Below are 17,960 nucleotides of genomic sequence, written 5' to 3' on the forward strand. Positions count from 1 at the left end.
TCATATCTGTCCCTTGCAAGGGGTGAAGTTATATAAAGTTTAATATTTTGTTAAACATATATTATTGTCCGAAATATATTACAACTATGTGTGGTTTAATTTAGAGCCGGGACCCAAAATGTTACCTTTTTTTATTATTGACCCAAATACAATATCTAGTGACCCATCCATTGTCAGATGTGGCAGTACGTCAAATAGTATCTCGGCGATTCAAAGAGCAAAATGCACCCAACCTTTCATTCCACAGTAACACTAATTTTGTTCGCCAATAGTGATAAACGTGACATTACTTCTTGTCATAAAATGTTTGTCATCTGACCTGTAAATTCAATTAATTTAATTTGAACTAGTAATGTGAGTGTACCAGCTACTATCACCGTTACTTTGTTTACGTGCTTATATACAAAAGAGGTTCAGGCACGTCCCTCCCATGTTCAGTCTCTGGCAAGGACAGTGGCTGGGCATCAGACAGAAGATATGTAATTTAAAGGTACAATTTTGACTTAATATCAAAATGGAAGGGCTTAATTTTATTTAGATGGCGTGTCCAAAAAGTATAAATATGAGAGCCGATTCCTAATTTTGAAAATAATACGCCAATTTTAGAGGGGCAGTCCAAAAGAAAAAGTATTTAATCTAAATATGTAATTATATATTTTTAGTCCCGGAAGGATTAGGTGGATAGGGTTTGGCCTTGAGCCACGGAAAGATTATCCAATTATTTATTTGAGGGCAAAGACGGTCCCATCGAAGGCTTCAGTGTGGAGGATGGGAGGGCGGAGGGAGGAGGCTAGTCGATCCTAGCTATGCTATGGCTTAAACCGCCTACGCCTAACGCCCTCTATTACCAGCCTCCCCACCCAGCAGCTATTGTTGTGCCTCAAACATGTGCGGGTTCATATTAAAAATAGTATGACAATTTTTATAAGAAACTAGGATAGTCAAAGACGTTTCCATTTATATTTGAAACGAGCAACTGAACTACATTGTTCCTACTGACTTTCAGGATAAAAGATGGTAATAGTTATATCCACGGTGTATATGTTGATTGAAACACGCTGCATGTGGCAGTGTTAGCAACATGTAACTGTTGTCGTCTGTGTGATTTGATTTGGTGGTATACACCCTTCGTTAATCACTCGGTTCAGAGCAAACCAAACCAAACCTGTTCTAAAGGAACTAAAGTAAAATTTTAACCACATTGTCAGAGAGAGAGAGAGAGAGAGAGAGAGAGAGAGAGAGAGAGAGAGAGAGAGAGAGAGAGAGAGAGAGAGAGAGAGAGAGAGAGTATTTGTGTTACATAATACAGCACAAACCATGGATATGTATGCATCATCGTGGCGAACTGCTTGATTGGAGTGGGAGTAAAAATTCGAGTTCAATCTATCATGCTCGCCGCATTTTAGTAACAACATATATATATATATATATAGATATATATATATATATATATAAACATGTTGTATTCCCGAGTTTACAAAACTGATTTAAGCTATTGGTAATTATTGCAATCCCCGGCTGTTAATCAACATGAACGTTATTTCTGGTGTATCTGGTGGTTTGATTTGGGTGGAACGACCCGTGGGATGGGTAACTCTAGTGGTCATTGTGAATAAACGATTTAGTGGGTCATGTTGGAGGGCCTTTTGTTTGGTGTTTGCTTTGGTCAATCCAGGAGCCTCATATATTTATTGTAATGGAACGAACAGGATTGAAACATATGTTGTATAAATTAACAAAGCTCTTCTGCAATAATTTTACTTCTGATTGATAATAGAACAGAATCTCATAAAATGCTTTGATCAAACCTTATTTTGTAATATATCCACAGCCAAAAGTCGCAGAAAAGGCGTTACTGTGTACAGCTCAGTTGCTGAAAACCAAACAAACACTGGTCACCTGTGTGGTTCAACCACATCAACCAGTCCAGATGTGACGTGGATGACATGTGACGATACAGCTAGATACATCACACTCTACCGAAATGACAGCAGCAACAGAGACACGGCGATGACCTTCTGTGAAGTCCAAGTATTTGGTAAGCTAGGCCATTCGTTATTTCTCTCATTCTTATTTAAGTTGGATGCCGTTGGTATTTTTGGTTTGTTATTTGTTTTTTCGTTGTTTTATTTATTTGTTTGTTGTTGCTATTGTTGTTGGGTGTTTTCTTTGGGGGAATTGGGAGGTTGGTTTGGTTGGTTGGTTGGTTGGTTGGTTTGGGTTATATGTTTTTAATTCTGAAAAAAACGTCCAAACAATACGCCAAGACTGATGTTTTAAAACCAGTGGTTTGTGTGGTATAGACAGTGTGTTTCTTCTTCTTCTTTTTTTTTTTTGGGGGGGGGGGGGGAGGGGGCGTAAAGTATTTGTCATTTGGGGGAGAGGGGAGGGGGGCATTTTTGTTTTTGTTGTTATTGTTTGGGGTTTGCTTGTCGCGTAGAGGGTGATTGGGAGGTGTGTTTGTTTGTTTGGTTGATTTTCGTTATATTTTTTCTTCTGAAAAACGTCCAACCAGTACACCAAAACTAGTGTTTTAAAAGCTGTGGTATAGACGTTGTATTTGTTCTTGTTGGGGACGTAAAGTATTGATTTATTTATTTATTATATAGTGTTGAACTGGTCAATAAATAGTAAGTGTTAAATCACCTATTAATATCACGTTTCATTAATGATTAATATTTTCAACATATTAAAGAAATGGGCCAAGAGTTGAACTGTTACAGATGCATACAGGGTTATAACATGAGCATTCCGGTCCTGGGCCCGTCTTCACAAAAAGCACGCAAGCGTTTGTAAGAACGCTAACACGACGCAACTGTTCCCTGTCGTTTCAAGAAGACCGCGCATTTTAGCGGGCATCGTCCGAGGTCCAAAGCCAGAAAAATAATTTTACCCTACACCACTTGGCCCCCTTAATTTCTGGGTATTTTACGATGCGTATACCATTGCAGGGGGTGAGAGAGAGAGAGAGAGAGAGAGAGAGAGAGAGAGAGAGAGAGAGAGAGAGAGAGAGAGAGAGAGAGAGAGAGAGAGAGAGAGAGACTGTATAGCGTAGCGCGCATCGGTGTTCCATCCATACACCTATAACCCCAGACCAGAACCCGAACGTCCGTGGGTTATAACTGTATTCTTATGCTTAGAACACACATTCGTCACTATGTCGACTCCATATATAATAATAATAATAATAATAATAATTATAATAACCCTTGCGCGTGCTGTAACCTCACCGTGGTGCAGGGATGTAACATTCTCTTTGAGAATGGCCAATATGGCACAAATTGAAATTTTGAGTAAAATTCAGTATCTATCTGTGATATTTGCATTTTTGGACAGTTCTTTACGCTGTGTTTTTATTTAAATCTTTTTATATTGATGTTGATCATCATTTGTTTGCATTACCATAGTTTGACACCCAATAGCCGATGTATTTTTCGTGCTGGGGTGTCGTTAAACATTCATTCATTCATTCATTCATTCCATATATAATAAATAACACTCGCACGCACACAAGCTCACACATGCACAATCATTACATACACACACACACTACTACATACCCATTGTAAAAATAATTAGCATGGTCATAACAAATATTTAGTACCAGAGACTAGTGTAAGAATATAAAAGCCGCATCACCCAAACTGAAGGCTGATGGGGGGGGGGGGGGAGGCTCCTCGCCCCCCGACTACCAGTGTTTACAACTGAGGGATATATATTGGTTCATACAGTTAGGTCTTCATGTATGCTATTGCTATAAATATAAGAGTAAACGATTTTTTCATTATTATTAATTTGTGATATTTATTTGTTTGTGTTGCATAATTTAAACGAAATAAATTTCTTACTGCCTAATTTAAGGTGATGTTTTATTCAGTCTGTGTTGCTGGCACTTTCGGTGATGACTGCAGTCAGTTCTGTCACTGTCGAGATGGACCGTGTAACTATGTAACTGGAGAATGTTCGGGAGGATGTAAACCAAACTGGACTGGACAGACGTGCAGTGGTATGGTATAACTCATAACATACAGATCAGTTATCTTAACCGACGACTAACACTATCTTCAACAAACTTTAAAGTTTGTTTTGTTTAACGACACCACTAGAACACATTGATTTATTAACCTTCAGTTACTGGATGTCAAACATTTTGCAATATTTGACACTAAAGTTAGTTTATTTTGTTTAACGACACCACTAGAACACATTGATTAATTAATCATAGGCTACTGAATGTCATACTCTTTTATGTGGACACTTCCACAGACAGGATAGCACATACCATAGTATCTGACATACTAGGTGTGGTACACTGGCTGTAACGAGAAATATCCCAATGGGCCCATCGACGGGGATCGATCCCAGACCGACCGCATATCACACCACATTTGTTTACTGTAATTTACTTCTATATGGAGCAATTTCAAAAGTTAAAAGTTAAAGCAAGAGAGAGAGAGAGAGAGAGAGAGAGAGAGAGAGAGAGAGAGAGAGAGAGAGAGAGAGAGAGAGAGAGAGAGAGAGAGAGAGAGAGAGAGAGACTGTTTAGCGTAGCGCGCATCGGTGTTCCATCCATACACCTATCTATAACCCCAGACCAGGACCCGAAAGTCCGTGGGTTATAACTGTATTCTTATGCTTAAAACACACCCTCGTCACTATTTCAACTCCAGATATAATAAATAACACTCGCACGCACGCACGCTCACACATGCACAATCATTACACACACTATTACATACCCATTATAACAATAATTAGCATGGTCTTAACAAATATTTAGTACCAGAGACTAGTGTAAGAATATAAAAGCCGCACCCCCAAACTGAAGGGTGGGGTGGGGGTGGGGGTCTTCCTCCTCGCCCCCCACCTATCAGTGTTTACAACTGAGGTATATATATTGGTTGATACATTTAGGTCTTCATGTTTGCTGTTGCTATAAATATAAGAGTAAACGATTTTTTCATTATTATTAATTTGTGATATTTATTTGTTTGTGTTGCATAATTTAAACTAAATACATTTCTTACTGCCTAATTTAAGGTGATGTGTCTCTGTTGTGTACGGCACACAGTATAGAACGTATTACTTAAATGTTTTATTCAGTCTGTGTTGCTGGCAGTTTCGGTGATGACTGCAGTCAGTTATGTCACTGTCGAGATGGACCGTGTAACTATGTAACTGGAGAATGTTCGGGAGGATGTAACCCAAACTGGACTGGACAGACGTGCAGTGGTATGGTATAACTCATAACATACAGATCAGTTGTCTTAACCGACGACTAACACTAGCTGCGACAAAAGTTAAAGTTTGTTTTGTTTAACTACAACAGTAGAGCACATTCATTTATTAATCTTCGGTCACTGGGTCTCAAATATCTGGCAATATTTGACATGAAAGTTAAAGTTTATTTTGTTGTACGACACCACCAGAGCACATTCATTTATTAATTATCTGTTACTGGATGTCAAACATTTGACAATATTTGACACGCAAATTAAAGTTTGTTTTGTTTACCACACTACTAGAGTACATTGATTTATTGATCTTCGGCTAGTGGATGTCAAACATTTGGCAATCTTTGACACGAAAGTTAAAGTTTGTTTTGTTTAACGACACCACTAGATCACATTGATTCATTCATCTTCGGATACTGGATGTTAAACATTTGGCAATCTTGACACAAATGTTAAAGTTTGTTTTTGTTTAACGACACCACTAGAGCACATTGGTTTATTAATCTTCAGTTACTGGATGTCAAACATTTGACAATTTTTGACACTAAAGTTAGTTTGTTTTCTTTAACGACACCACTAGAACACATTAATTAATTAATCATAGGCTACTGGATGTCACACTCTTTTATGTGGACACTTCCACAGACAGGATAGCTCATACCATGGTCTTTGACATGCTAGGTGTGGTACACTGGCTGTAACGAGAAATATCCCAATGGGCCCATCGACGGGGATCGATCACAGACCGACCGCATATCACACCATATTTGTTTACTGTAATTTACTTCTATATGGAGCAATTTCAAAAGTTAAAGTTAAAGCAAGAGAGAGAGAGAAAGAGAGAGAGAGAGAGAGAGAGAGAGAGAGAGAGAGAGAGAGAGAGAGAGAGAGAGAGATATATATATATATATATATATATATATAGAGAGAGAGAGAGAGAGAGAGAGAGAGAGAGAGAGAGAGAGAGAGAGAGAGAGAGAGAGAGAGATAGAGAGAGAGAGACTGTATAGCGTAGCCGGCATCGGTGTTCCATACATACACTTATAACCCCAGACCAGGACCCGAACGTCCGTGGGTTATAACTGTATTATTATGCTTAGAACACACATTCGTCTCTATGTCGACTCCAGATATAATAAATAACACTCGCACGGATGCACGCTCACACATGCACAATTATTACACACAATACTACATACCCATTATAACAATAATTAGCATGGTCATAACAAATATTTAGTACCAGAGACTAGTGTAAGAATATAAAACGGGCGGGGGGGGGGGGGGGTCCTCCTCATCCCCCACCGATCAGTGTTTACAACTGAGGGATATATATTGGTTCATACATTTAGGTCTTCATGTTTGCTATTGCTATAAATATAAGAGTAAACGATTTTTTCATTATTATTAATTTGTGATATTCATTTGTTTGTGTTGCATAATTTAAACGAAATAAATTTCTTACTGCCTAATTTAAGGTGATGTGTCTCTGTTTTGTACGGCACATAGTATAAAACTTATTACTTAAATGTTTTATTCAGTCTGTGTTGCTGGCACTTTCGGTGATGACTGCAGTCAGTTCTGTCACTGTCGAGATGGACCGTGTAACTGTGTAACTGGAGAATGTTCGGGAGGATGTAACCCAAACTGGACTGGACAGACGTGCAGTGGTATGGTATAGCTCATAACATACCGATCAGTTATCTTAACCGACGACTAACACTAGCTGCAACAAAAGTTAAAGTTTGTTTTGTTTAACTACACCAGTAGAACACATTCATTTATTAATCTTCGGCCACTGGGTCTCAAATATCTGGCAATATTTGACTTGAAAGTTAAATTTTGTTTTGTTGTACGACACCCCCAGAGCACATTCATTTATTAATTATCTGTTGCTGGATGTCAAACATTTGACAATCTTTGCCACGAAAGTTAAAGTTTGTTTTGTGTAACGACACCACTAGAACACATTGATTAATTAATCATAGGCTACTGGATGTCACACTCTTGTTGATATTTTATGTGCACACTCCCGCAGAGAGGATAGTACATACCATGGTAGTCGTGGTACACTGGCTGTAACGAGAAATATCCCAATGGGCCTATCGACGGGGATCGATCCCAGACCGACCGCATATCACACGACATTTGTTTACTGTCATTTACTTCTATATGGAGCAATTTCAAAAGTTAAAAGTTAAAGAGAGAGAGAGAGAGAGAGAGAGAGAGAGAGAGAGAGAGAGAGAGAGAGAGAGAGACAGACAGACAGACAGACAGACAGACAGACATACATCTTTTTGGTCTACAGAGTGAAATGACCAATATGATTGTCCAGATAATTAGAACATCATTTCTTGGTATGATCAGCTGTTATTCTGAAACTATACGAGTGTTGGTGACGTTTTGGCGTTCCCCAAAAATAAAGACATTATAATATTATTGTCACTTTAGCAAAACAATTCTTAATATATCATTCGAAATTTATTTTTAAAATCCTGTGTTTTGAGGACATTAAAATAATATCTACAAGTAATATATTCGAAAAGAAATGTAATAATGATAGTAATAAATATGAAGAATATATTACCAGATGGAATATCTCGGAAAATCTACTCTTGCAGTCGGAAAACCTGAAAGAGATAATTGTAAATGAATCTATAGTTTGTTATGTGTAGGATATGTATACGTTTGTGTGTGAGTTGGAAGCCATTTGTAAAAAAAATGTATTCATATTGAGAATGATGAATGAAATGTAAATAATCTTTTTAAAAGAAACAAGTGTTGATGAGAACAACCAGTTTAACAGGATGTCATTAATTTGGAACCAGTTTTATCAACTTCAATTTACCTATTTTGTGTTGCTTTTCATCAGCCAGTTATGATTTATGTCTATATATTCCGTTTGTTCTAAATACGCTGATTGTCCGTGTGTTCTTGAATGTAAAATATATTGCTAAGAGTAGAAACAGTATGAAATAATTCATTCATTTCGTAATTCTACATTTTTCAGAGTGTGATTCTGAACATTATGGTCCTCTGTGCGAAAAACCTTGTTCCGACAGACACTGTGATGAATCACGTGGTAAATCATCATGCAACAAAACGAGTGGACGGTGTGATAACGGATGCACAGCAGGATGGAATGAACCAGATTGTACAAAGGGTTAGACCAACTGTTTGTTTGTTTGTTATTAATTATGTTCATGCTTCTATCCAATTAAGGATCAAACACGCTATGCACACATCAGCTATCTAAGCTGTCTGTCCAGTACAGTGGGTTCGTGGTTAGTTGTGATTAGTTGTTAGTAGGAATCAGTCTAGCAAGCACTAAATGAACTTATTATCAGATAAAGTTTCAAAAATAACAAGCCACTATTTTTGTTTACATTATTGGATGTCTTGATAGAATAAACACAGGGGGATCATATGTCACTTTTGTTTTAAAAAAAAGTACTAAATTGCCTTGTCGAAACTAGGTCACCCGCTTATTTTGTGATTTTGATTGTAAATTAATCACAAATTAAAAAACAAACAACACCCATACATTATGATTTTTTTTGTTTATCGCTATCTAAATTTGAAAGGTTTTCTGTAAGCTGAGCTTCTTGTTTGTTTTTCAAAATGGTTTAAGTAATAAATAATGAATTTAAAATGACACGTTTATAAACAACCTTTTTTAAGCAAAATAAATACATGTACTTTTAAAAGAAAAATCCTGAGGTAGTTTCGATGCAGTAAAACCTTTCATCGTTGATTTCGTTTGAAACGAGATGTTGCATGAGTACTTATGAAATAAAATGAAATATGGAGCACACGTGAATGCTTTTATTCCCTGTTACGGTACTGACTTACACATTACGGTACTGACCTCCGTTACGGCACTGACACACATCACTACTGAAATGTTTATCTTTCTTAAAGGACAAAAAAAAAAAAAAAAAAAAAAAAAAAAAAAAAAAAAGCAAATTGCAATCCTGTACAAATTATTTCCTGAAACAAACAACAGCAAAATAAGTAAATAAAGAAATGATTAGGCAATTCAATTCGTTTAAAATATGTTTAGCACTCTTCACCCATCCCCTCATCCGCTGTAACATTGCCTGCTTGTACAATGCATGTCCCATATAGGGCTATCTGCGAAAATATTTACCTCGCATATGCATCTGTATTTATTTTATGTTTATGTTTGTATAATGCTGATAAGTTGTAACACAAACTTAAAGTAATACAGAATTTGAATTTGAGGGGTGGGACGTAGCCCAGTGGTAAAGTACTCACCTTATGCGTGTCGGCCTAGGATCGATTTCCGTCGGTGGGCCCATTAGGCTAGTTCTCGTTCCAGCCAGTTTTCAACAACTGTTGTAACAAAAACCGTGGTATATACTATCCCGTCTGTAGGGTGATGCTTATAAAAAACACAAAAAAAAAAACAAACAAAAAACGTAGCCAATCTGTAAGGTTTGTTGTTGTTTTTTGTTGTTGTTGATTTGATGGGTTTTTTTTTTTGCAATCGGATGTCGTTAAACATCCATTAGTTCATTCATACATAAAATATCCCTTGCTGCCAACTGGACAATGTAACCCTGTGCATGGCGACAGCGGATTTTCTCTTTCATTATATGTGTGGCCCTTAACCATACATGTATATCCGACGCCATGCAACCGTCTTTAAATTGTGTTAAGGGCGTCGCTAAATAAAACATCCCATCCCTCCTTCAAAGTTAACTTAGTTAATGTAGATTTAGTTGTAGTTTACTTTTGTAATTCATAGATACCAAATAAAAAGGAGAGTGCATGTGTCTAACTCCACAATGTAAAGGTCAATTTGAATATCCTACCCTATTCCACAACCCAGTCGATACCAAAGAGGTAATGCACTTCAGTTAATGGAGTTATTGCGTGTTGGCCACACACAAAAAAAGAAAGAAACAAAATTAAAAACAAAAAGAAACCAAAAAGAAAACGAAAATCGATTATCACAAATTTTATGCATTTCACTATCCAGAACTGACACCTCGTCAGCATCAACAATCTGCCTGAATGTATTATAATATGTAAACATGAGCTCTCTCTAAAACCACTTCTAAAACATCACCAAACTGTTTCATAAAAAAAAACACAAAAAAAACAACGTTTTAATCAATATCCACTTGCTGTTTCCACAAGCATTTTTATATAATTTTGAAAGCGTTTTAACGTTCACACTCAATACGTTGTTAGTATTGCGTCATATTTGATTCCAAGATGGACACGCCTGAGTTAAAACACAATAAAGCGTTCACATTTAATACGTAAACTGTTCCAGCCTATCCGTTTTAGCTGAGACGATGTGAACATTTTCCAGACGCTTCTTGGTTGAGACGTTTTCACACTGTATAGTCATTTAAGGAATGACGAGTCACTGGATAGAGATTCAAAGAATCATCTACTATTTTGCCAAATGCCCATTGTACTCCTCATTGTTCGGCAATACGACCCTGATCATATGTTATAGTTTTGTCCTTCAGATTCAATAAACGAATCACTGGTATGTCTAAAACACAAATTAATTATCCTTCTGGCATAATTTGCTTTTGTTTTTAGAATAAGAGGACGGTTCGTATGGCACAGGTTGTATATTTGTCTTGGAATGTAGAATGTTCTTTTGGGTGTGTAATCACGTGGATTTTTAAAAACATATCTGGACTTATTATTACAGTCGTGGATAGTACAATGGTTCCAAATTTAACAAAGTGCCATAGTTGTTACACATTCAAAGTTAACTTTACATTAAGCAAAATTGGGGATGATTGCAATACAACATTTTAATCATGTTAACGTTCCGTCAAAATCGTAGTGACATTAACAGAAAGAAGAAAATGGTTTACTTAATGACACACACAACATATTTATATTTACGGTTAAATGGCGTCGGACATATGGTTAAAGACCACACAGATAATAAGGGAGGAAACCCGCTGTAGCCACTTTGTGGCCTACTCTTTTCGATTAGCAGCAATGGATCTTTGATATGCACCATCTCATAGACAGGATAGCACATACCACGGCCTTTGATGCACCAGTCGCGGTGCACTGGCTGGAGCGAGAAATAGCCCAATGGGCCCAATGACAGGGATCGATCCCAAACCGACTGCGCATGAAGAGAGCATTTGACCACCGGTTTACGTCTATCTCTGACATTGACAGAACCCAAATATAAGCTTGAATGAGCTAAAATTAATTATGATTAGTTTGTTCTTTTTGTGTTATAAAATTAATAGCATTAATCACATTATATTAACAGGGTGTGATGGCAAATATGGCCCAGTGCCAGACACTGTAAAGCTGATGATGCACAATGCGATCACGTGACTGGTTCATGTGATGGACCATGTGATGCTGGTTGGCAAGGAGTTACGTGCACAGATAGTAAATACTTAGGTTTGACCATCGTTCTTATGATTATCAATCCTAATTGGATAGAAGGAACACTTCTTAGTTAATCGGCAATTCCCAAATATTGTTTGTATAATGACATGCAATACAGACAGAACAACAAATAAATGATAAAGGGTCTAGAGGATATAAATCAGAAAAACAAATCTCATTTTTGTTATCTGTGATTGAGAAGGTTCGAGAAATATGTTTCTGATTGTTTCAAATTTTAAACATAACTGCATGATGGTATGGTTTGCGCGAACTTCATTATCCATGTTAAACTGTACATTGTTTCTTTTGATACAGTGTTACCTATTGAATCATGGAACTATTGAATCAACGTTTTAAAAATGTTTCAAACATCAAATAGATAGACGTGAGTTATTACAACGTTGATGTAAAAGAAACAACATGGAAACAATATTTTCATAATGGCATCTAAAATTACCAACATTCACCAAAACTCGTATATCAAAATTACAAAGCATCGTGTGCGATGATGCACTTTAATCACATACATTTTCATGCATTATATCACAGACTATATCTACTAAATACGATAGATCACTGATCAAAATGATTGCTGATGCTATTCCATGTTTTGAACCAATGCACTCTTTTTCTTCCACATTTTTGATGTTTTCATCGTTTTAGATGAACTGACAGACTTTACAGCTGTGGTGGCACTACTCAGTGGGGCAGGGTATCCTGCCCTTTCACGAGCACTGTTATCATATCTGTACTTATTCTAATGAACTCTGTCCAGTGCTAGTTGTGATTTAGTAAACTAGTTTGGGAGTGGTAGTCATCTTCGTGAAAATACAATGTGATAAGACCTCCAGCAAAGAATATCATCGGAAGTTATTGTCCTATAGACGTGGCAATTTAATAGATATTCATGGAACCATCCACTAATTTGTCTAAATGCCCATTTAACTCTGTATTGTGAAGAAATACGGCCCTGATCATGTATTATGATTTTGTCATTCATATTTACATCATATGACATGACAGGACACTGTGTGATATTCCTGCACATGCATGCAAGTTTATGCTTCATGAAATAATTTTCTATCTTTTGCCAATTTGGAAATAAGATATTCACAAAACACTAATGTTAAAAAGTATGTGATATATTTACACTATAGATCGAGTTTGTTGACACGAATAATGACACTATCAAATGAATCAATATATTTAAGGTTGTGATTCAAAGCATTACGGTGTGAATTGTGAATCGTTGTGTGAAGACAGACACTGCAATGGTGAACAACTCTGTCACCATGAACTAGGATATTGTAATGGCGGATGTCTCACAGGGTGGACTGGACTTACCTGTGTTGAAGGTAATCTGTTACCTCGTTGTTTTGACTTTTAATTAGTCCTTACATATATTTGATGAGATATTTTTAATATTTAATTGAATTGAAAAGATTAAATTAAAATATTTTAGTAAGTACTATTAGCAATCATCACTGTTTCCACAATGTGCTGATTAAGTATATTTCTGTACAGTGAAAACTGAATAACAAAATGACGGTCAGATTTGAAAGCTAAATAAAAGGAAAACATTGACACACCATTTTAGTGGTTACATTGTGAATATAAAGACAAAACTGTATAGGCTAAATCTTTGAAAAAACCCACACAAATTTCATTATATTTCAGGAATCAAGGCTGCCACTGTGTGTGTGTGTGTGTGTATATGTGTGTGTGTGTGTGTGTGTGTGTGTGTGTGTGTGTGTGTGTGTGTTCCTAATTTGAAGAAACAAAGTTGCCACTGCAACTAACCTTGCATGATACTGTTACTAAGATATAGTGTGACTGACCTTGATTCCTATTACTGTGTGTATTCCCTAGCTGTCACTGGTCCCGAAGACAACAGGGATTCTATCACCATCATTGCTGTTTCCGTGGTCGCAGCTATTCTTTTTGTGCTACTTATTGCCAGTGTTTTGTGGTAAGTGACTTGGTGTCATTCAATAATTGTGTATTTTTGTATGAAGATACTATGAATGCCTACTTTAATAAAGTATTACCCGTTTCGGAGGTATAGTGTTTCAGCCATCATAAACAATAGTTTTTCATGTACTTTCCTATGTTTACCCATGAAAAACAGATACAATATGGGTGCTAGAGTATCGTTAAAGGGGCATTCCCGAGTTTGCTGGTATTTTAAAGATGTTATTAACTAACAGAGACTTTGTGACGACTGTAATTACATATCACATATATTTGTCTGCATAAAATATTAGTGGCTGTATATAAAGCATGTTTCTGACCGTATTAGGTTAAATTTCATTTTATTTCCTAAAATATACTTTTTCCATACGACGAAATTATTTGAAGACAAAATCCAGTCTGGGCTTCTTACACATATTAAGACGACCAGAAACACATTGAATATACAGACTCTGATATTCGTAACAAGAAAACATATTTAATATGTTATAAGTTTAATCATACAGCTATTTTATTAGTCGGAAACATCTTACAATGCAGCTAATTCAGGAATGTCCCTTTAAACATGCATTCATTATTTCATGGTTTACGTCATCAGCTTTAAGCGTGGTAGTTACTGGGTTTATCCTCCGGTTCTGCCTACAAGCATGATTTAGTTTTAATGACTTAAATATAAGCTGCTAGGCTACTACAATAATATTTTTCCTGGACATAGCACAGCGCACGTATATGAGGCGTGCGCTCAGGACAGCTAGATTTTTAATTTTATATATGTCATATCATATGCGCTAGTGTAGTATTGCCTTAATTCTACTGATATTCATACAACAGTTAAAGCTCAGTCAATACATTGTGCAGTACGAAAGATTCAGTAGTGTTCAGAGTTTTCTTTATATAATTGTAGGCACTTTAGAAGTAGGAATTCTCAACGCAAAAACGTCGCTCGTCCATTCATTTCTTGCACGTCACGTGATCGAACGGAAGCAGAGGCGAATGGCCTTGACAGTGGGAGTGACTATGTTAATGCAGGCCAAACCAATGAATATGAACAGCTCGATGTATTGAACTCGCCACAGAATGATTATGATAAAATAACAGGCGTTTAGATTGTTATTGTTGTTGTTGTTGTTGTTGTTGTCAAACATTGGCCAAATTGATGAGATTATTCTGGCGAGCGCTAGACAAAAAAATATTACTATAAAATATTCAAAGGCTTATTAGATATTATACGGTAACGCCAGATCAATCATATAAGAAATATATGATTGTGTCCATTTTTGGCCACAAAATGGCCAACATGGCAACTTTGTCTTAAGTAGGGCCAATATGACTGCTATTTGTGGAATCAGCACCAATGTGTACATAAAGTAGGCTTTTCAAACTTTCCTTACCTAAAAGTCTGATTAAAATCACATACCTCTTAATCTGTATTTTTGTGCATAAAATATCTATGGCTGTACATTAAATGTGTTACTGATCGTCCCAGTGTTTGTATTAGAGTCAAATTTCAGTTTGTGTCCTAACATACGAAATTATTGAACTGAACGGGGTTGACTTTTGGTTGCGTCTTTATCTCAGTTTTAGGGTTAATATTCAAATTCCTCTAAATCAGACACCCTAAGGACCAAGTAAACAGTCCGGTTTTAAGAGGTATCTGCACATATAATTAAAAAGGGGCCATGAAAAACGTCCGGTTTTGAGTGAATTCCGGTTTACAGAGGGTCCGGTTTTGAGAGGTTTCACTGTAATTGAAAACATCTTACAATGTCTTAGAGTACACAGGACAGTATTTTTAATACTTAATCACACTATAGGTAGTACTATACCAAATAACTTCCGGCTGGGTCAAAGTTCGAGGTGCACCAAACTTTTGATAGAGAAGTGAACACCACAAGTCCTGTGATTGGTTATAAATGTGAGTGTGTTGGTTGTAAAAAATAATAATTTCATCTGGGTAAAATAAATGTGCAATTTTATTTCATCTAGTACCAATGTGTCAAGTAGCCTTGTGCTGTAAACATGTATGGGGTACCTGTAAAAAAAAGTACTCAAATTTTGTGCGAAACTAGGGTAGTCATAGACGCTACCCGTTATCTCAGAAACGAGCAGCTTGACCCCCATTTTTTTCTGATTCACTTTAAGTGTAAGGGGTGGTAGTATTTATATCCGTGGCGTTTATGTCGGTTGATACGTTGCAGGTAGGAGTTTTAGCCGCATATGTTACTATTGTCGTCTATGGGATTTGATTTGGTAGTATACACCCTATAGCACATATTCAGTGCATAATAAAACATATTATGATTTTGTCATTTTATTTAATTAAACTATACTGGTTGATTAATTAGCCATCACTCGATCATGCAAGTTCACAATGACCTTGACCTTGACAATAATCTCTGTACATGGCTCTGAATGGAGTTTGAATCAAAGTAAGCACTGAAGAAAAGTTGGTTTTGGCCTATAATTCATACTGTAAAGATTTCAATAATTTCTTTTTACATGGTATTTGACTTGCCATATACAACTGCTCTTAAATATGGTATTATATATAGGCAACCTGAACTAAGATTTTAATAGCAATTAATTTTTATATTAAAAATAGCATGTGCCAATAGTGGGTTAATGTCTTTAGTTTCTATTAACATTGTTAATTTTTTATGTATGAAATTCTGAAAACTCAAATTTGTAAAGAAGTTGATTTTTATTGTAATTTTGACATATTTATAGGGTGCTAAGTTATATTTTAGACAAATTTGTAGTTTTATGCAAAATTTTAAGTAAATTTGAAGAAAAACTTCACCAAAAACATAATTAAATTTGTTGTCACTATTGTGCCTTCTGTTCTTATTTGTACATAACAATAAGGTTGTTAAACATATACTTAGATCTCCAGATCATTTTTGTTTCTTAATAATCACTTAGTTAGCTCTCATGAAAAGCATTTTGAGTTTATACTAGATTCAGAACCAATTTTTTCAGATTTGATTATCTGCCTTGGATTAAGTTGATAATTTATTTTATTGTTAAAGCTGTATTACCTAATGTTACTAGCTAAATAAAATGCTGGATTACAGATTGTAGGAATACATCTAATGTACATATTGTATTCATCCGGATTAGAAAATAATGCAAGAAAATAGATGTTCGGGTAATTTTGTCATTTAAAAATAGTTTTTTTCAGTAATTAATCAAAATAAATGTGTTAAAGCTGCATGATTATTCCAGATATCACAACTATTAAAACCTCCAACTACAGTAGGCTATAAATAAAATATAGTCAGGAATATTGGTGGCTGCCAATGGTTTTGATGGTTCATTATGAAAATCAGCATGGCCGATGGATTTAAAATTCCCACACCTGGTAACTTGAAGACACCCACACCCAGCATACAGGATTTCCTCCCAACACTAATGTTCAGGACATTAAGTCATTACTTCATACAGGTACAGTCATGTTTGTGTTTCCTTCCTCAGACAGTGTATTTTTTTAATACTGATATTTTTTTGATGTGCCTGTTAAGGTCTTCATAATCTAGGGGTCAATCAAGTGCATGTATTTTAATGGCATTCTTTAAAGGGGTAGAGGTACTCTGACTATCTTTGTTGTCTCTACATATATACCTGAGTACACACACCCAACTGAAAGTAAATATCTTCAGGAGTTTTATTTTAAAACATTTTGTTGTTTAATATGACATATTGCATTTGTACAAAACTATATGCAATATATATGCTTTTTGAGGTGTACATTATATTAGGTTGTACTGTAGAAACAACAGTTTCAGTGAGGTTGTCAGTTTATGTCAGAATACATCAGATCCTGGTTGTCATAAAGACACATAGCTGGACACTTTTTGAAAAATGTATGTTAGTATAGGTAGTACTATACCAAATAACTTCCGGCTTGGTCAAAGTTCGAGGTGCACCGAACTTTTGATAGAGAAGTGAACACCACAAGTCCTGTGATTGGTTATAAATGTGAGTGTGTTGGTTGTAAAAAATAATAATTTCATCTGGGTAAAATAAATGTGCAATTTTATTTCATCTAGTACCAATGTGTCAAGTAGCCTTGTGCTTGAAACATGTATGGGGTACCTGTAAAAAAAAGTACTCAAATTTTGTGCGAAACTAGGGTAGTCATAGACGCTACCCGTTATCTCAGAAACGAGCAGCTTGACCACCATTTTTTTCTGATTCACTTTAAGTGTAAGGGGTGGTAGTATTTATATCCGTGGCGTTTATGTCGGTTGATACGTTGCAGGTAGGAGTTTTAGCCGCATATGTTACTATTGTCGTCTATGGGATTTGATTTGGTAGTATACACCCTTTAGCCCTTTTATCACCTAT

At 36.0% G+C, this 17,960-nt stretch overlaps 1 protein-coding gene across 5 annotated transcripts in view; it reads left to right on the forward strand.

Annotated features, from left to right (window-relative positions):
- Positions 1 to 15,493, forward strand: part of LOC121387491 (multiple epidermal growth factor-like domains protein 11) — a 32,237-nt gene extending 16,744 nt beyond the window's left edge. The window contains exons 6-13 of one of the 5 annotated variants that reach the window (XM_041518632.1): positions 1,832 to 2,038; positions 3,878 to 4,006; positions 5,104 to 5,232; positions 6,776 to 6,904; positions 8,245 to 8,397; positions 12,854 to 12,997; positions 13,512 to 13,611; positions 14,518 to 15,493. In XM_041518632.1, the coding sequence (XP_041374566.1) occupies positions 1,832 to 2,038; positions 3,878 to 4,006; positions 5,104 to 5,232; positions 6,776 to 6,904; positions 8,245 to 8,397; positions 12,854 to 12,997; positions 13,512 to 13,611; positions 14,518 to 14,719 (1,193 nt within the window). In that variant the 3' untranslated portion in view covers positions 14,720 to 15,493. Of the gene's footprint in view, positions 1 to 1,831; positions 2,039 to 3,877; positions 4,007 to 5,103; positions 5,233 to 6,775; positions 6,905 to 8,244; positions 8,398 to 11,517; positions 11,655 to 12,853; positions 12,998 to 13,511; positions 13,612 to 14,517 lie in introns of those variants that run through there. The other 4 variants (XR_005959827.1, XR_005959828.1, XM_041518633.1 and 1 more) reach the window with 4 other exon arrangements.
- The last annotated feature ends 2,467 nt before the right edge of the window (positions 15,494 to 17,960 follow it).

This window comes from Gigantopelta aegis, chromosome 13 (assembly GCF_016097555.1).
Source record: "Gigantopelta aegis isolate Gae_Host chromosome 13, Gae_host_genome, whole genome shotgun sequence".
NCBI lineage: Eukaryota > Metazoa > Mollusca > Gastropoda > Neomphalida > Peltospiridae > Gigantopelta > Gigantopelta aegis.